The 20,593-nt window shown below is 38.1% G+C and overlaps 1 protein-coding gene across 1 annotated transcript in view; it reads right to left on the bottom strand.

Moving 5' to 3' along the window:
* Positions 1-452: 452 nt before the first annotated feature.
* LOC103515862 overlaps positions 453-20,593 on the bottom strand; it is a 63,000-nt gene continuing 42,859 nt past the window's right edge. Inside the window, exons 37-55 of the mRNA XM_026828438.1 lie at positions 19,084-19,215; positions 18,541-18,609; positions 17,200-17,932; positions 15,450-15,613; positions 14,497-14,743; positions 14,188-14,207; positions 13,998-14,094; positions 9,970-9,986; positions 9,780-9,876; positions 7,662-7,741; positions 6,795-7,074; positions 5,348-5,558; positions 4,252-4,418; positions 4,105-4,166; positions 3,131-3,379; positions 2,526-2,672; positions 1,933-2,047; positions 749-879; positions 453-482 (exon numbers count right to left, since the gene is read on the bottom strand). Of these exons, the coding sequence (XP_026684239.1) occupies positions 453-482; positions 749-879; positions 1,933-2,047; positions 2,526-2,672; positions 3,131-3,379; positions 4,105-4,166; positions 4,252-4,418; positions 5,348-5,558; positions 6,795-7,074; positions 7,662-7,741; positions 9,780-9,876; positions 9,970-9,986; positions 13,998-14,094; positions 14,188-14,207; positions 14,497-14,743; positions 15,450-15,613; positions 17,200-17,932; positions 18,541-18,609; positions 19,084-19,215 (3,048 nt within the window). The remainder of the gene's footprint in view (positions 483-748; positions 880-1,932; positions 2,048-2,525; positions 2,673-3,130; positions 3,380-4,104; positions 4,167-4,251; positions 4,419-5,347; positions 5,559-6,794; positions 7,075-7,661; positions 7,742-9,779; positions 9,877-9,969; positions 9,987-13,997; positions 14,095-14,187; positions 14,208-14,496; positions 14,744-15,449; positions 15,614-17,199; positions 17,933-18,540; positions 18,610-19,083; positions 19,216-20,593) is intronic.

Here is a 20,593-nt window from a genome sequence, read left to right on the forward strand (position 1 = left end):
AAATTTACGAGTGGATGCCCTTCGCATTCAACCTTTGCTATATCTTTAGTAAGGGAAATTCAGGCTGGTATACTCGATGTTTAAAGTCCTTCAGCCAGACTAAGCTCGTCAACTCATTGTTTAAAGTTCCCCCACCAGACTAAGCTGGTCTACTCCCTGTTTAAAGTCCTCCAGCCAGACTAAGCTGGTCTACTTTCTGTATAAAGTCTCCCAGTCAGATTAAGCTGGTCTACTTTCTGTTTAAAGTCTCCCAGCCAGACTAAGCTTTAAACAGTGGACTTTGATGATATAGTAGATTGAGGACTTTAAACAGTCGGCAGACACCTATTTATAGACTCAGCTATAACTTACCTCATTCACTTCTTTCATGAACACCTTCTGCACAAACACCAGATGATTGAGTAGATCAGTAGTGAGGGAATGTTCAAATATTCCTATATCCGCCACGGCACTCATGTAGCTACCTTGCCTGTATGTGACACCTGGTGAGGGAAATCAACATTTTGTTATAAGTAATCAATATTTGGTTATATTTAATGAATCAATCAACTTTTCGTTATGCTTAACAAAATAATTAACATTTCGTTATACCTTAGTCCCTATATAAAAACATTGTATTGAATATTAACATCAATAAACAGAGGTAAACCCTCAAATATTCTGTAAAAAAAAAAGACTAAGCTGGTTTACTCCTTGTTAGTCCCCCCAGGTGGGCAGGGACCTAATTATAAACTCAGCTATAACTTACCTCATTCACTTCTTTCATGAACACCTTCTGCACAAACACCAGATGATTGAGTAGATCAGTAGTGAGGGAATGTTCAAATATTCCTATATCCGCCACGGCACTCATGTAGCTACCTTGCCTGTATGTGACACCTGCAGAGAGAAATCAACATTTTGTTATAAGTAATCAATATTTCGTTATATTTAATGAATCAATCAACTTTTCGTTATGCTTAACGAAATAATTAACATTTCGTTATACCTAATCAAACAATGAATCAACATTTAGTTATATTTAATCAATCAAAATCTCGTTATGCTTGAAAACGCTGAAATTCTGTTTCGTGTTAATATAGGCCGGGCGGTGCTGCGACGTTATAAGTAATCAATATTTGGTTATATTTAATGAATCAATCAACTTTTCGTTATGCTTAACAAAATAATTAACATTTCGTTATAATCAAACAATGAATCAACATTTAGTTGTATTTAATCAATCAAAATCTCGTTATGCTTGATAAAACAGTTACCGATTCGTTCTGGTAGATCGAACCGGTTTAGAATCAACATTTCTATATGTATAGTAAATTCATTACATAGTTCGCTAGCCTTATTATCTTGGTGGGTATTGCGTCTGATTTGTAAGTGAAAGGTCGCGGATTCCATTATATTTAATCAATCAAAATCTCGTTATGCTTGATAAAACAGTTACCGATTCGTTCTGGTAGATCGTACCGGTTTAGAATCGACATTTCTATATAGTAAATTCATTACATAGTTCGCTAGCCTTATTATCTTGGTGGGTATTGCGTCTGATTTGTAAGTGAAAGGTCGCGGATTCCATTGTTACCGATTCGTTCTGGTAGATCGAACCGGTTTAGAATCAACATTTCTATATAGTAAATTCATTACATAGTTCGCTAGCCTTATTACCTTAGTGGGTATTGCGTCTGATTTGTAAGTGAAAGGTCGCGGATTCCATTCTCGCCCGGGGCGGACTTTATCCTGAACCGATAAGGTTCGTTCTAGGAACGGCTCATTTTCTTATCCTCTTCTGCTTGTCTCTTTGATTTCCCTTCTGTCCTGTTTCTTCAATTTCGGAACGATAAAACCTTTGGTGTTACAGTTCTCTTTATCAAACCTCTAACTCTAACCCATTGGTGCATAAAGTAGTTTTTGTAGAATACCTATATCTTTGAAGCTTACCCTCAGTGGGAGGTATATCGCCTGGTCTATTTCCACCGTCCTGTATATATTCAGCAGATACATGTATCTTGGGAAGATCTATGCTGGCTTCAGACGGGAGATTGGCCTCAGTTACCTGGAAGTACACGAGAATCAGAGTTAAACTGGTTTACTCTTGGATCAACAAGGCAATCTGATTGGTTAAAAAGATTGAATCAACGAGTCAGATTGCTCAAAAAAATGTTGGTTATTGTTAATTAAATTCACATTAGACAACCAAAATAGATACTTGTTATGTTTACCTTAGGATTTATATCCCTAAGAACCCCAGTCAAATATACCTAAAATAAAGTAAAGAGTTATTATCAAAGGGCTAATCTAATGGTCCCGGCGATAAATAAAAAAAAATAATAATAAAAAATCAAGGAAGTCCCAGCCATAAATCAAACAAATATTTGACAAATATGGTAGAGTGAAAATAAAATAAAACAACGAGCAACAACGGCAAGCAACGAGCTTGCTTGCCATGCAGGAGGTCCCGGGTTCGATAACCTACCACTAAGGCTGATCCATTCTGTATTGTACAGTATCTTAGTGGATAATATATAACCTACCTGTACCTTAGTGGAGAAGCTAAGGCTGTGTCGAGGCAGATCTATTACAAACTTAGCCTTGGATCCCGTAACTCCTGCACTGGTTAGTTGATCCATTCTGTATTGGGCTTGTAGGGAAGGTAGAAGGGCAGCAGTGAATGTTACTGACTGAAATAAGAATCCATCATAAAATTAATAAGAGAACAAAAAATTTAATTCAATAAACTGAGCATAATAATAGTGGGACATGACATAATAGGGGGCACGGTTGGTCCAGTGGTAACGCGCTTGCTTGCCATGCAGAAGGTCCCGGGTTCGAATCCCACCAAAAAAATTGTACTCATTTTTCGATTGCAAATATTTCAACTCAACGGGTTTACTTTCTGGTGTTCTCGTGTTGACCCAGCACCTATATGGGAAGTATTGTGTCTCTTCTCGCCCATCTGATGAGAGACATACTACGGGATGGGCATACTACGACACAGGCCACAAGCGTCTAATGTAGCAGTTGTTCCATTGCTACGAAATGAAAACGGCGGTGGAACACTCATCTTTAAAAAATCCTTCTTCGCCTTTCCCTAGTTCAGACGGGGTCGACATTTGGCCCAGAATTAAATCATTCTCACCTGTATAAGTCCGGTAAAATGCATGACAAATGGCGAGAGCAGCGGATTAGTAGCTGTATTCGTGCTCAAATTATTCGACATCACCTCCGTTGTGTTCACCATAGGAGGAGGAGGACGAGGCGGGGGTTCCCTCGGATGAGGAGGGGAGGTGTTGGGAGGATCCCGTCCCAACCCGGACGGGACACTGTCCACATCGTCCACCGTGGTCCCGCGGGACATCCGACTTGATGTACGGGTCACTCGGAGTTCCTGAAATAAAACGGGACGTGGGACGTTGATATGATTTGTAATTTTTGTAATTTGTAATAATGGCTTTTTATTTTTAACATTGTAGTTTTATAACAGTTGTACAAGTAGGTAAAATAATATCTAATAATAATTATATAAATAAATGGTAAAACGACACCCAATTCCAATCAAAAATGGACATCATTATGACAGAATTTGATATAAATGTACCTGGATACTAGTACTCATTCCAGGCAAGAATTGAGTAATCTTAATCTATTATATTTAATTCCTACCTGTACAAAATAATGTAAATTAGCCTACCACTCACACTAATGTCGATATAACATCATATTATACCTGAAATAAAACGTTAAGAACTCCAACAGGCACCTCAAAAGTCTCCACCCTGATGTACAAAATTCTCAAAAAATTCTAGCTCTCAAGTTCGAGTGAAGTAAACAAGGCAGGTTGATATAATGAGCATTTTGGTCAATCAGATGTTTGGAATTGCTTCTTCTTTTTTAATTTTTTTTAGCTACTTGGCGTTGATTTTTTTTCCCAACAGAAGAAATTTTTTTGGGGGATTTCAATACTTTTTGAGGCTTCCCCATGCAGCTCAATAACCACTATCTGTAGTGCCTGTTTCATCGTAATGAAATAGTCATCATGCCATGTAGTACGACAGATCTATGTTGATTCTATCGATAGTAATGAAGTTAATATTGGAACATCACATTGCTTACCTGTAATGTAGAACTGAGCTGTTTGCTTCCAGAAAACACACAATGTGAAACAGGCCCTGAGTCTGAAATATAAAATAACAATACGAAACCGACCCTGAGTCTGAAATACTAAATATAGGGTATCGTTAAGGTAACCAGATTACTTACATTGGGGTGGTCCAGCAGGTATTGGGGTAGGAGTGGATGGAGGAGGTATATGTACCCCCTCTCCCTTCTCTAAATCTATATCATCTGGTTTTTTAGCGCTAGTATTTGCACTCTGGTTTTGACTCGGTTTGAAATTATCAGATACGTCTGCTGCCCCCATTGAGATTCTGAGAAATAGACACAAGAATAGAAAGATGTGACACAAAAAATTAAACACCATGTTATTTCAAGAAACATACGAAATAAATATTCTTGGGTTCGAGTCCCAATTCCCAATGTAAAAAAAAGTCGAATGTAAATAGGTAGTTCACATTTTCGACAGTTTAATTCTTTGTCTTCTGATTTCTCATGTAGACCAGGCATCTAAATGGGAAGTACAGTGTGACAAATGAATGGTGCGGCGATAAAACACCCACTTTTTTTGAAAAAGAAGAAAAAAATAAGTAGGTAAATAATAATAAATATTAGGTACTTCTTCAATCCAACACCCAAATTCCTTTATGGCTTTGATTTTTGACCATGTAAAAAAAAAAAAAATTTGGTTTTTTGGCTTTATGGTTTTCTGGACAAAATTTGCACCATTTTCGTGTTCCTGGTAAAAAGACCTTTAATTTGATATATAGGTCGACTAGGTTTGGATAAGTCCTTCTATGGGAACGGACAGACTGACTGACTGACTGACAGACAGACAGACCGACACCGAAGCGAATACAATAGTCCGTCCCTTATACCTTTTTTTATTAATATTGTACAGTATCTTAGTGGATAATATAACCTACCTGTACCTTAGTGGAGAAGCTAAGGCTGTGTCGAGGCGTCTAAATGGGAAGTACAGTGTGACAAATGAATGGTGCGGCGATAAAACACCGACCTTTTTTGAAAAAGAAGAAGAAGAATAAATAATAAGTAGGTAAATAATAATAAATATTAGGTACTTCTTCAATCCAACATCCAAATTCCTTTATGGCTTTGATTTTTGACCATAAAAAAAGTTCGAAGGATTATTGTGATATAAAAAAGGTCTCAAAATACAACTCAAATCAGTAAATCACGTTATTTAGCGGAGAACCAATCTTTTTTTCCAAACCTGACCTACCTATGGGCCACAGTCTTGGTCTCAGGCATGGTCGCATACAGATCCAGCAAATAGTACACGGTCTTCCAACAGCGCGGTGTACTCAGGGGCGGCAAATCATCTGGTTTCTGTTTGGAGGGGGAGTCCCGGCCTTCTGTCAGAGGTAGAGGGGCCGTGCCTGATAGAATACCGGGGAGGATGTCCCGAGGTGGATCCCCTAGATTCATATAGCCTGGAACGAAAAACAAGGGGAAATTAGAAAGAAATATAGAATATAATATACTTTTTTCTTGACAGGGGGAACTGTAACTGCTAAGGTCTTATCGTCCCAAAATCGAAGAGAGAAGGAAGACAGGATAGGAGAAAGCCAGCCGTTCCGAGAACAATTCTGTCAGAGGTAGTGGGGCCGTGCCTGATAAAATACCGGGGAGGATGTCCCGCGGGGGATCCCCTAGATTCATATAGCCTGGAACGAAAAACAGGGGAAATTAGAAAGAAATATAGAATATATATACTTTTTTCTTGACAGGGGGGAACTGTAACTGCTAAGGTCTTATCGTCCCAAAATCGAAGAGAGAAGAAAGGATAGGAGAAAGCCAGCCGTTCCGTTCAGGAACGTTCAGGATAAAGTTATCTGTTCAGGATAAAGTACTTTTTAGGCGGGAATCGGGGGAAATTAGAAAGAAACATAGAATATATATACTTTTTTCTTGACAGGGGGAACGGTAACTGCTAAGGTCTTATCATCCCAAAATCGAAGAGAGAAGGAAGACAGGATAGGAGAAAGCCAGCCGTTCCGAGAACAAGCTTTATCTGTTCAAGATAAAGTACGCCACGGGCGGGAATCGAACCCGCACTTCAAAAGTATCAATCATGATTCAAGATTTTTTGCTCTCTTGGCGTTATTCTAAGCTTTATCTGTTCAGGATAAAGTACGCCACGGGCGGGAATCGAACCCGCACTTCAAAAGTATCAATCATGATTCAAGATTTTTTGCTCTCTTGGCGTTATTCTTTTCAACACAAATAGTTTTTTTTTTGGGGGGATTTCATAACTTTTTGTAGTTAATCAGTTTGTACCAGGACCTTCATATTACCTACCTCGTACACTCTTACTAAAGGATCTCAACTTCTGTACAAAGCTCTGATGTTTCGACCTCACCGATTTGCTATCTTGGCGTTTATTTTCACCACAAAGAGGTTTTTTTGGAGGGATTTTATCACTTTTTGCAGATTGTCGGCTTGTACCAGGGCCTTAATATTGCTTAGATTAAAACACCCCACAAATCTTAAATATAATTCAACATCTTTTTACATTTATTATTTTTGTGTAGCGGATCTGTACTAGTAATGAGTAAGTAGGTATTGCAATAAGTCCAAATTTTTTCGTTCTGTCTTGGCGTACCTTTTCACCACGAAGAGAGGTTTTTTTTTAGGGGATCTCATCACTTTTTGCTGTTTGTACTTACCTCGTACACTCTTACTAGTGGATCTCAACTTCTGTACAAAGCTCTGATGTTTCGACCTCACCGAAGCACTAGGCGAGACAACCGGCTTCACATCCGCTTGTACCAGGGCCTTATGTTTGTCGAATAGTTCGGGGGGCAGACGGCCCAGGCCCAGGGGCGGTGGGGCCGGGCTCTTAGCGAGGGGCGGAGCTACTTGGTCCCGCAGCTCGGACTGGGTGACCTTGACGTTGGTGTACATGTTGGAGATTTGGTGGAGTAGACGGAGCAGAGGCATGGTCACCTGAGATGGGAGACAACGGGTTATTTTACTTGAATTACTATTACTAAATTATTATTATTACTAAATTATTAAAATTATTACTTGAAAAAAAAAAAAAAAAAAAAAAAAAAAAAAATAGATAAATAAATATATAATAACCGTAGTACGTAGATGAGAGAAAGAAAAAACACAGATCGCATCTGAATCAGTCGAAAACTCGTTTATAGAACAATAGGCTTTTGCCCAATTAGACAATCCTCTAAGTGGTTTTTAAGTTTTTAAAGAGCAACCTCCTTGGTCGAGTGGGTATCACACTAGGCTTCGATTCCCGGCAAGGCCGAGGTTTTTTTTCGGCTGTGTGCTTGGAGTTCGGGGTGCACTCAGCCTAGTGAGGACAATTGAGTAGCTACTTTATCGAGTAGCGACCAGTGGCGGCATTACAAGTCGAAGAGACGAGCGATAATAAATATGATGATTGAGTAAATGAAAGACTTGTAATACTGTGATACCCACAAAGTTGTGAAAAAGCTCTCTGCTTTACCAAAAAGATTCATGATTTGATGATTTTTTGATTGGTTTTTAAAGGAACCATATGGAAGGTGACGTACTTGCTGGGGCATCACGCCCAGAGACGCCAGTAGCGGTTCGAAGATCAAATGAGCGTCCAGCAGCCGGGTAGATTCTAGATCTGGAAGTTGGTGGTTCGAGTCCAAAGCAAGTCATAAAATTGAGCAAAGTGTATTCACAAATGAACGACATCTGTGATTTGTGAAAAGCGTGTGTGTATGCTTAAAAAAATTAAAATTGCTTTTTATTTAGTACTTTTCGATTCAAACCCGGGGCGGTGCTTCTCAATTCGATTTCGGGACGATAAGACGTCAGCTGTTACAGTTCCCTCTATCAAACCTCTTCATTTTTTCCCCAATATTTAAAATTTAGTGCTTTTGAACATTTCCAGAAAGTATAATCTGTCATAGGCATAGCATAGACAAAAATATCGACAAGTTCTTAGGAGGTTCTTTATTTCTTGTATATTTAAATATTATTGGAAGTTTTTTTTTATATTTTATGAACTGTATGTAGGATTGTAACAATAATAATAATTATTATAGTCAGCTCCCATGGCGTAGTGGTCACTGCACTCGCCTTGCACGCGGGAGACCCGGGTTCGGTGTGAATATACGAGTTACTAACGTATGTAATAGCATGTTCTCCTAGAATGTGAGTCAATATTTGGGAATAGCCCCCCCGGAATCATAGAGTGAATATGTGACTTTACTTATGTAAATAGGGCCCCCGAAAATAACGTAGAGTGAATATAACGGTGTGTTTATGTACCGGGCTAGGATGAGCTCGGACGACGTGAGATAGCTGTCCCGGCGGCAATTTTTAAAATTCATTTTATATTTATTTTTGTTTGCTTTGTAATTTGCTTGTTTTTAATAGCTAATATAAATGAAAAGTATAATATAAACGTGCAAACTAAAGATAAAAATTAAAAAATGAATTCAGATTGTACAAGTTGCGGAAAAAAAATCAAAAATTCGAATTTCCCGCCAACTTCACACGCAAAAAGGCCGACGATGGCCTATCTCAGCCCTGTACATAAACACAGCCTAATGTGACTTTACGTATGTAGGTACTATGTAGTACTTATGATATCAATTATCTGTGTAAATAAAATTTAGCTATTGTCTGAACATTGCTTGGAATCGTGAAATTTCTAGTTTATCAGCTTATTCCTAATGCTTCAGGGATCCCAAATATGTACATAATATCTGTTAGAAATGTTTTTGTCAGCCAATCTGTTAGAGCTGTTTTTGAGCACTCCTTTCACAAGAAAACGGCTAGACCGATTTTGCTGAATTTTTTTTGTAATTATTTAAGAAGAGTATCTACACCCGTATTAACACATTGAACGCCATGACGCCTCCCCATGGAGTCAGAGATACATGGGGTTGTTACCATCAAGCAAATATCAAATGACATAAACAGCAAGAATGTAGCAAAGTGCAAAATGTCAATATTGTCAGGTAGGAAAATGATGTCATTAACGTTAATATTGTCAAATAGGAAAATGAAAGCATGCCATTTACATAGCAAGTATTGAACGTAAAGGCCATGCCCGTAATGGAATGATATGACATCTACTGAGTAGCCTTATGTCGGTGAATACGGTCTGAACTGAAATATTAACCTTCATGTTTGTAAAGTTTGCTTTTAAAATCAGGAAAAAGATCTAGGATGGAAATGGTACAAACATGAATGTTAACATCCAATTGTACACCCGGACTAAACCTCTGAATAGAATATGTGATTTACTCCTCACCGAAATACAGAACTACAGTACATGCAGACTTGAATATGTTTTTTTCCCTTTAATTTTTTTCGACACTTTTATTAAATAAGAATACAAGTATGTATTATTACATTGAGTATGACACTTGACAAAGTAGCTTTACAGTCAACATGACACGGTAAATATGAACATGACAAGGTACGTGTAAGTTGTAAGTAAGTATGAACATGACATTCCATGTACCTCTTTTCTTACCATCCCTTACCCACCTTTGTAAACTATCCTAGTTACTAAGGATTTTTATGTCAAATAAATAAATAAATAAATAAATAGGGTCGGCTTCTACGAATTTAAATAGGGTCGGCTTCTACGAATCTACGAACTTCAAATTAAACGTGAATTGAAAGGGATGGAAATAAATACTGACCATGAGGGGGTTTGAACTGGGACTGTAGCAACATGGCGCACTCATCTGTCACCTCTGTGTCTGGGTCTACGTCATCCGGATCATCCGTCATGTTCTCCTAGAATGTGAGTCAATATTTTGGGAATAGGCCCCCACCAAAATACCATGGAGTGAATATCATGTAAATATTGTGGATATACGAGTTACTAACGTATGTAATAGCATGTTCTAGAATGTGAGTCAATATTTGGGAATAGGCCCCCGAAACCATAGAGTGAATATGTGACTTTACTTATGTAAATAGGGCCCCCGAAAAAACGTAGAGTGAATATAATGTGACTTTACGTATGTAGGTACTATGTAGTACTTATGATATCAATTATCTGTGTATCTGTGTAAATAATATTTAGCTATTGTCTGAACATTGCTTGGAATCGTGAAATTTTTAGTTTATCAGCTTTTTCCTAATGCTTCAGGGATCTCAAATATGTACATAACTAGCTGAATTCCGTCGCTTCGCTCCGGAATCCCGCTAGTTCATCCCGAGGCATGGCCAAACTTGTGGAAAAGGCATGGCCGAACTTGTGGAAAATAATAAAAAATACGTTCGCGCTGCGCATAGTTATCAAACTAAAAACATAAACGAAACTCAAAAATGTTGGTCGAGAGCGGAACATTTCTCTCCCGCAGTCTCTGCACTCTGTGTATTTCTTATGGAGATTTTAGCGATCAAAAATTTTATTGATCATATCTCAGGATCGGTTTAGAATTTCGCAAAATCCTTTCTTATTGCACACCTAGACCATAAAAGGAATATTCCTACCAAATTTCAGCTTTCTAGGTGTTGTGGTTCTAGAGATAGAGCGATCAGTGTGTGAACTATGAAATGTGAAATGTGAATGAGTGAATGGATCTCGTTCTTATAATATAAGAATACAATATTTGTCCTATTTTTGAATGAGGACACCGAAAATACGTATACCTTACCTATAAATAGTAAATACCCATAGGTTATTATTTTTCTTATGTAACCCATATAATCACATAGAAATGGTGTATCAAAATGAGATACATAGGTAGATATTATGAAAATAAAATGTATCATTTGAGGTCTTTAGGTACAATACTGAAGATCCCCCATAAATACTTGAATATTCCCATGACCTACTTATGTGAATGATGAATACAGAGTTTTTCCCAATGCATTCTTTATGATTTGGAAATATTACTTTCTATTACTACAGTATAGCGGAGCTATACTAGTAATGAAAGTATTGCAATCGGTCCAAATTTTCAAAATCGGGAAATGGTTGGAAATATCCGTTTTGGGATCCCCTGATGTCAAAAAAGTGATTTTTAGCCCATGGTCTGTACGTAACGTACGTACGTACGTAACGTACGTACGTACGTAACGTACGTACGTACGTAACGTACGTACGTACGTAACGTACGTACGTACGTAACGTACGTACGTACGTAACGTACGTACGTACGTAACGTACGTACGTACGTAACGTACGTACGTACGTAACGTACGTACGTACGTAACGTACGTACGTACGTAACGTACGTACGTACGTAACGTACGTACGTACGTAACGTACGTACGTACGTAACGTACGTACGTACGTAACGTACGTACGTACGTACGTACGTACGTACGTGCGTACATACATACGTACAGACCATGGGCTAAAAATCACTTTTTTGACATCAGGGGATCCCAAAACGGATATTTCCAACCATTTCCCGATTTTGAAAATTTGGACCGATTGCAATACTTTCATTACTAGTATAGCTCCGCTAAACTGTAGTAATAGAAAGTAAAAAATCTGGTGTGAACATCACACGACTTTCCTTATCCTATTGAATGATGCTTATTTGAGTGTTCTTTTACCCTAACTTTTACAATATCTCTAACCGTTTTGTCGCTATAGCTGAAAACCGCCAAAAAACGGTCGAAATCTGTCAAAAGCGGTCAAAATACCGCCAAGCGCAGCAAACATCTCAACCAAACGTTTTGTGTTGCATCCTTATCACATTTGTGACCTAAATTAATACGTGTAAAGGTTATAATTTTCTTTAAATTAGGTTAGGTTAGGTATTTTTGGGGGATAAGACCTTTAGAAACAAGGATAATATGCAATAAAAAAAACTATCGAAAACTATCTATCGATGGCGCCGACTATCGATAGTTCTCCTCCTCTACCGATTGTACACCCGGACTAAACCTCTGAATAGAATATGTGATTTACTCCTCACCGAAATACAGAACTACAGTACATGCAGACTTGAATATGTTTTTTCCTTTTAATTTTTTTCGAAACTTTTATCAAATAAGAGTACACGTATTATTACATTGAGTATGACACTTGACAAAGTACCTTTACAGTCAACATGACACGGTAAATATGAACATGACAAGGTACGTGTAAGTTGTAAGTAAGTATGAACATGACATTCCATGTACCTGTATGACACGGGGAATAATGGACATGACATGACATAAAATATGACATGAAAAGTAAGTACGAACATGACATTCCATGTACCTGTATGACACGGGAAGTGAACATGACATAATGACGGAAAGATTATTAGTGGCACGAAAATGACTCAAGATTAGTACCAAGAGAGTGAACATCCCATACATGAACATAACACTGTGACCTCACACCCGGGTACTGTACTACAGAAGCCACAAGGTGGGAGAGTACCATGATGTTACTTTACCGGACTAAGATTAAAGGAGGAAGTCAAGTTATTGTGCTTCTGTACTGGACTATTTATTATTATCATTATTCGGTACTGGAATCCTACTTTGTTCTTGATTGAAAAAAATAGTGATATCCCCCCAAAAAACACTTTGTGTTGAAAATTAAAAGCCAAGAAATCGTTTGATTTCGATTTTTTTTTTAAGAAGTTACAAAAAGATTCTGAGATTTGACCTACAGAAGCCACAAGGTGGGAGAGTACCATGATGTTACTTTACCGGACTAAGATTAAAGGAGGAAGTCAAGTTATTGTGCTTCTGTACTGGACTATTTATTATTATTATTATTCGGTACTGGAATCCTACTCTGTTCTTGATTGAAAAAAGTAGTGATATCCCCCCAAAAAACACTTTGTGTTGAAAATTAAAAGCCAAGAAGTCGTTTGATTTCGATTTTTTTTTTGTTTTAAGAAGTTACACAAAGATTCTGAGATTTGACTCTCGAAACCAAATATAAAATTTTCGCCCGTCTGTATGTCTGCACATTACCTGTTTTTGTCCTCTTTTCACGAGAAAACAGTTCCGTCTATTTTGATCTTTTTTTTTGTGGGCAAGAAAAAAAGTCTTCGTTTGGAGGTTTCATTTTTTTTTTTTTCTTTTTTCAGGAGATATAAGTCGAACAAAGGGAACATTAAACAAAAATTCAACGCTTCCTTAGGCTAAGCACTCACTATCAGATACACCTGACAGGCGGACCTGATCAGGTGTATCTGATAGTGAAAGGCTAGCCTTAGCAATGAAATGGGAGATGAATTAAAATGAAATGTAATTTTCCTTTCGTTATTTCCTATCTCCTGAAGCTCGTTTCCTCTCTTTTGGTGTGATAGCGCTTGTACTAAACCAGTGGTTATCAAACTTTTTTGCATGGCGCCCACTTTGGGCATATTCTCATTTTTTCACGCCCCCCTACCTTACCCAACCCCCCGGTATATTATTTTTACCTATGGGTTTTATGGAATAACAAAACGAGAATTTGAAACTGAGATTTTTTTATATTCAAGTAAGTAGGTTACCTATTTATAGGTTTTATGAAATAACAAAACGAACCAACCTCAGTGGCTCAAAGCAGTTAGCGCGGGAGGAATTTCAGAACTGGAGGTTTATAGAAAAAGCTCGCGCCCCCCCTGATTTGTCTCCACGCCCCCCCAGTTTGAGAACCTCTGTACTAAACCATAGGAACTTGAGCTAACTCTACAAAAAGCCCACTCAGGAGCTTAGGTGTAGGGGCAAACAGCCCTAAAGGATGGGTTCAGATTTACAAGTCTCTTCTTTTTCCTAGCCTTTTTCTATTTAAATAGGGTCGACTTCTACGAATTTAAATAGGGTCGACTTCTACGAATTTAAATAGGGTCGGCTTCTACGAATTTAAATAGGGTCGACTTCTACGAATTTAAATAGGGTCGACTTCTACGAATCTACGAACTTCAATTAGACGTGAATTGAAATGGATGGAAATAAATACTGACCATGAGGGGGTTTGAACTGGGACTGTAGCAACATGGCGCACTCATCCGTCACCTCTGTGTCTGGGTCTACGTCATCAGGATCATCCGTCATGTTCTCCTAGAATGTGAGTCAATATTTTGGGAATAGGCCCCCACCAAAATACCATGGAGTGAATATCATGTAAATAGTGTGAATATACGAGTTACTAACGTATGTAATAGCATGTTCTCCTAGAATGTGAGTCAATATTTGGGAATAGCCCCCCCGGAATCATAGAGTGAATATGTGACTTTACTTATGTAAATAGGGCCCCCGAAAATAACGTAGAGTGAATATAAGTGACTTTACCCTACAGAGAACGACGTAATTCTTACTTCTTTTGAGGTTAATTTAAATTTAAGTCAGATCAACGTTAACTGAAGCGTTTAATTTATGGATAAATGGATAGTGTTTAATCTATGGATAGTGTTTAATTTAATCAATAAATTCAAGAGAGATCTTATGACGACTACTCTTGACTGAGATTTCCCAATTCGGTAGTTTCATCATACCTGGGAGGCGCAGCAAAGTTGAACCACACGGACTTGACATCAATAACACATGAGCTGGCATTGGCATCGATCAGAGGTACCAGTGCCTTACTGGTGTCACCCCCAGGGGTAGGTTGGGTGGCAGACTCTGTCGTGTCTCCATTACCGGTGCCATTAGCTCCCGGGGCGGGGGCTGGGGTGCGGGAGCCTTTGGGAGTGGAGGATGAGGTTACTTCCTGTTGAGATGAAAATGTCAGTGAATTAAAAATAATGTTGATAAATTTTTAGGAATTTCTATGAACGAACAAAAATGGTATATTTAACAGCCTTTTTGAACCAGGATAAAAGGTGACAACTTTAGGTAGAGCCTCTGTTATTTTCAGAGCCTTTATTCAACCACAAAAAAATTCATTTAAATCAGTTTGTTCGTTTTACAAGGTACAAAATACATAGGTCTCGAAATTTTTTCGGAATTTTTCCGAACAATATGTACGGTACCTAGTCTGTATGACATTGACTGGTTGACATTGGCAAGCTTCATAAAATTTCCTGTTGATTTGTAAAAATTAATTCCCTGGACCTATACACAATTTCCTATGATAATGATTTAATTACATAAAATAACAAAAGCAAAGGAATTACACATTCCTTTAGTGTGGAAGAGTAACGCCAATGAATGCGTAATATTTACTATGTATTTGTAATATTTTATTATTTCATAAGATGTTTATTACCTTCTTGTCATATATACCTATATCAATTATTGTTACAAATAAATAAAACATAAAAAAACATTATCTTTTGGGTTGCCTGAAGCATAACGGGTAAGAATAACTAAAAAATTGACTATTCTAAACAATATGCAGAGAAAAGTATTTGGACTTGGATTAAATTGAAAGATCGGTTTAGTCAGGGTCGCACTAGACTCCCTCACGGTCTTACCTCTGGCTTGACATGTGATATATTGATCGTTTCACTGCTTACATCATCCCGTGCTATTTTGCTATCTCCCGTAGTTTCTGCTACTATCTCTGTCTTATCTTTACTGTCGTTACTATCTTCCTCTCTCTCGAACTTGGATCTCTTCACCACTTTGAACGAAACACCTGAGAATCATCAGAAAAAGGAGTAGGTAAAAAAATAAGAAAAAATCAAATGTGGACAAATCGGATAAATGTTTTTACTCATCTAGGAAAAAAAAAATAATAATAATAATAATAATAAAAAATCAAAATCTCCATACAAATATACATTATTATCTATTATCTATCTATCTATCTATCTAATTATTCAAAGTCTTACCCTCTAAACATATGGCTAGGAATGAGACACAGGTCAAATCTCGTATGTTATCCGCTGGAGATGTTTCTTTTTTTATTTTAAAAAAAGGGTAGTATGTACCTACCTATTATAAAGGTAATAAAGAATTTATTGATATATTGATTCATATTGCTTAGAAAAAAAGAGAATAAAGACAGAAGTAGTGATTGAAAATAGAGTAGAAGATGAGGTGAACTTCTAAAAGGGAAGAGAGAAAGTACTGTTAGGAAAAAATCTAATGTGAAGCATGAATGTCACGTCACAAATGTTGTTCCTCGACACCTCGACAGAACACTTCGCAAAATATCATGACGTGACTTGGACTCGAACCCTGCGGTCACTGTGCACACCACTAAACATCTGAGGTTGGCATTCTCTTAGTAAAAAGACTGAATATTATTGACGCCATAAAAATTCGACCTTTAATCAATCTTTCTTTCTTTAAAGATAATTTACCAATATCGTAAATTTAATACCTAGGTATATCTACTTACTAATATCACTGTTTTTGAAGAAAGGAATTTCTGTTATTTATATTGTTTGTAACCCAACACCAGCTTTGCTGAAAGGGTTACAAAAAATTTCAATTTATGTTATTACTTTATTAATGAGCTAGAATCATAAGCATACATTTTTAGTTTTTGTTCTATTATGTTATGAGTTCTGAGCTTGATTTATTAATAAATATTATGAAAGTATTTGCTTTAAAAAAAAAAAAAAAAAAAAAAAAAAATTATCTTTATATTACAAAATTGAAGGTAAATAAAATGTAATTTAAATTTTTGACCGAACGTAGTGAGATGTTTGAACTCGACCATTTTGTTGGTTTGAATGTTTATTTGTTTGATTGTTTTGCTATAGTTCGCGATCGGCTGGTCCAATTTTGATGAAATTTGGTACATAAGTTCCTTGTTTTTTTTTTTTTTTTTTTTTAGGATAAGGAAAGTTAAAAAGGGGGGAACTTATCTAATGAATTCAAAATGAGATTTCAATTGCGGATGTTAATTACTCACCCTCAAATGACTCAAAGGACTAGTAGGGGAGCTATGTTGCGTAGTATGGGGTGGAGGTGATACCGTTGAGGTTTCATCTCCACCCGATGGAGGTGCGGGCAGCTTGATAATACCTGGAGATGGGAGAGATCACAGAGGAAATATAAGTAGGTGATCTCCATATCGGGAGAATGGTTGGGTTTTAAACCATATCCGAAGCCAGCCTAGTTAGCTTAGTTGGTAGTGCGTCTGTCCTGGGCCACACAGAGGAATTATTAGTAGGAGATCTCCATATCGGGAGAATGGTTGGGTTTTAAACCATATCCGAAGCCAGCCTAGTTAGCTTGGTTGGTAGTGCGTCTGCCCTGGGCTTATCTCACCTTCAAGTCCACACTCCATCATAATAAATCCCATCTTATCCTCCGCCAGCGATGCCCAGGAGTCTTCCTTCTCCTGACATCCACTAGTTCCACCAACCTCTCCACTCCCACTAACTGCAGAACCTCCACTAACATTACTATTCGGTTTGGCAGTCGAATGAGCTGCGGAAGAACTACCAGAATTTGGTTTATTTGTGTTATTAGCTGCGGAAGAACTACCAGAATTTGGTTTGCCAGTAGTGTTAGCTGTAGTTGATCCACTAGAATTCGGTTTTGTAGCCGTAGTTCCACTTGTAGAGCTGCTATTCGGTTTGCCAGCTGATCCACTAACAGCGGGCTTGCTAGAAGTGACTACCGTTGTATTTGGTTTAGCAGACACAACTGCTGTACCAGTCGGTTTACTGGTAGTTATTGTGGTATCATTTGGTTTGGTAGTTACACTCGTTGTACCAGCACTATTGGATTTACTTGTAGTTGTTGCAGTTGCATTTGGTTTGGTGGTGTTTGCCGCAGTAGATTTGGTGCTGTTGGGTGTACCCGGGTTGGGTTTGGGGGCAGTGGAACTGGTTTGGTGGGGTGTTATTAGCTGCGGAAGAACTACCAGAATTTGGTTTGCCAGTAGCGTTAGCTGTAGTTGACCCACTAGAATTCGGCTTCGTAGCCGTAGTTCCACTTGTAGAGCTGCTATTCGGTTTGGCAGCTGATCCACTAACAGCGGGCTTGCTAGAAGTGACTACCGTTGTATTTGGTTTAGCAGACACAACTGCTGCACTAGTCGGTTTACTGGTAGTTATTGTGGTATCATTTGGTTTGGTTGTTACACTCGTTGTACCAGCACTATTGGATTTACTTGTAGTTGTTGCAGTTGTATTTGGTTTGGTGGTGTTTGCCGCAGTAGATTTGGTGCTGTTGGGTGTACCCGGGTTGGGTTTGGGGGCAGTGGAACTGGTTTGGTGGCACAGCGCCCCACGATCCGTTTTCTCCGTCAAGAGGTTTCCATAAAGTCCAAGACAACATGGCCCTCGCGGCTGACTCCAAGAAAGATTAAGGAGTCCGCCCCGCCAAGTCAAGAAAGTTTGACCGCGCTCCTAGAGATATTATACGCCACAGAGAAAGTAGATAAATGTAAATTGAATTGAACAGGAGATAAAAGTCGAACAAAGGGAACATTAAACAAAAATTCAACGCTTGTATCAAAAAAAGTAACATTTGGACTGAATTCTCCAGCCCTACAATATGAATTCCATCTCAGTAAAGTAACATTTAGAACTCCCCACTGTCTAGATAGCTGTGTAGATGGGTCTTACATTTACACGGTCTCGGATAGAATCGATGTCTCACGGAGTCTAGAGTGGATTTGATCTGAGTAGTGCGACGTTCATTGAGCAAATGATACACACCGCTCGGTACCTGGGAGGTGTATAACAATTTCAGTTCATAAACAAGAAAGCCAGCCTAGTTCGCTTGAAGGGTAGAGCGCCAAAATCATATCAATAAAGAGGTGCTCTATTAAACTGTTGGTATAATATAATGGAACAATTTGTTCTAAGCTGACAGTCTAAATAAAGCACTACTTATAAGCGCTAGGCCGAGGGTACGATTCCCAACCGGTCCGGACTTTACCCTAAACAGATAAGGTTTGTTCTGAGGACGGCTGGCTTTCTCCTATCCTATCGGATGGCTTTCTATAATGTCCGCTTTCTTTCTTCTATTTCGGGACGATAAGAGCCCAATAGTCACAGTTTTCTCTATCAAACCTTTTTTTTTAAGCAAACTTTCCCGAATTTCTCGCTATTGAGTCTGATATATTAAAGATCAAATTATATTAAAGATCAAATTTAAATAAATAAAGAGTCAAGTAAGTTAAGCTCAGTAGGGACTCACCTCTTCAGGGTCGGGAATGGCGAACGTTACATTCATGGGTTTCATAGGGTGGTTCTTGATTTTGAAGTTGTGTTCTAACAGGAGCGGTGTATACAGGATGTTCTTCCATTGTCTACTCAACACAATGACACCCTGTAATACAAATTCAAATACTTATGGCCATACTCCGACATTAAACTATGAGCCAGCACAGTTAGCTTGGTTGGTAGCGCGTCTGCTTTGTAAGCGCCAAGTCGCGGGGTCGATTCCCGCGCAGGGCGAATTTTGTCCTAAACAGATAAGGTTCGTTCTCGGAACGGCTGGCTTTCTCCTATCCTGTCTTCTTTTTCTTCGCTTTCGGGACGATAAGACCTTGGCAGTTATACGTCCCTCTGTCAAACCTGTCTGAAAAAAATCCTTCAAGTCCCAGATTCAACAAAATATTTGCACTCGTATTTCGATTGGAAATATTTCTGGTGTTCTCGTGTTGACCCAGCACCTAAATGGGAAGTATTGTGTCTCTTCTCGCTCATCCGATGAAGTACATACTACGACACAGACCACACGAGTCTAAGTCTAGCCGTTGCTTCATCGCTTTTTTTTAAATCCAATATAATTTATTTATTTATCTACGGGATATTTTTTTTAATACCTACTTTGTTTAACGCCCTACAGGGAGGGCAATTATTAAACAAAGTATCCTGCCTATCTAATTTAATAAAAATCATATTATTAACTTGAGAAGAAAAAAAAATAATATACTAACCTAGTGACAGAGTGACAGACAGACGACACCGAAGCGAATACAATAGCCCGTCCCTTATACCTTCTTATTACTATTGTAATAATAAAGGAAGGACGGACTAAAAATGTGTGAAGCATGAATGTCACGTCACAAATGTTGTTCCTCGACAGAACACTTCGCAAAATATCATGACTTGACTTGGACTCGAACCCTGCGGTCACTGTGCACACCACTAAACATCTGAGGTTGGCATTCTCTTATGTAAAGCATGAATGTCACGTCACAAATGTTGTTCCTCGACAGAGCACTTCGCAAAATATCATGACTTGACTTGGACTCGAACCCTGCGGTCACTGTGCACACCACTAAACATCTGAGGTTGGCATTCTCTTAGTAAAAAGACTGAATATTATTGACGCCATAAAGATTCGACCTTTAATCAATCTTTCTTTCTTTGAAGATAATTTAGTACGATAATTTTGTTTACAAAATTTCTGTAGTTTTTTTAGTCCGTCCTTCCTTTATTATTACAATAGTAATAAAAAGGTATAAGGGACGGACTATTGTATTCGCTTCGGTGTCTGTCCTCTCCTGGTCTCCTTCTCTCTTCAATTTCGGGACGATAAGACCTCCGTTGTTTCAATTCCGTCTATCAAACCTCTTCAGGGAAAAAGGAAAATACCTGTTGAAGTTAAAACTTTGTTTGTTCTGTGGGAGCGAGTTCTTCCATGTATAGTTTTAAGTTTTTCCTTGTAAAATTAATTCACTCCAAAATAAAAATCAAAT

The sequence above is a fragment of the Diaphorina citri genome, unplaced genomic scaffold, assembly GCF_000475195.1.
Source record: "Diaphorina citri unplaced genomic scaffold, Diaci psyllid genome assembly version 1.1 scaffold1432, whole genome shotgun sequence".
NCBI classification, from domain to species: domain Eukaryota; kingdom Metazoa; phylum Arthropoda; class Insecta; order Hemiptera; family Psyllidae; genus Diaphorina; species Diaphorina citri.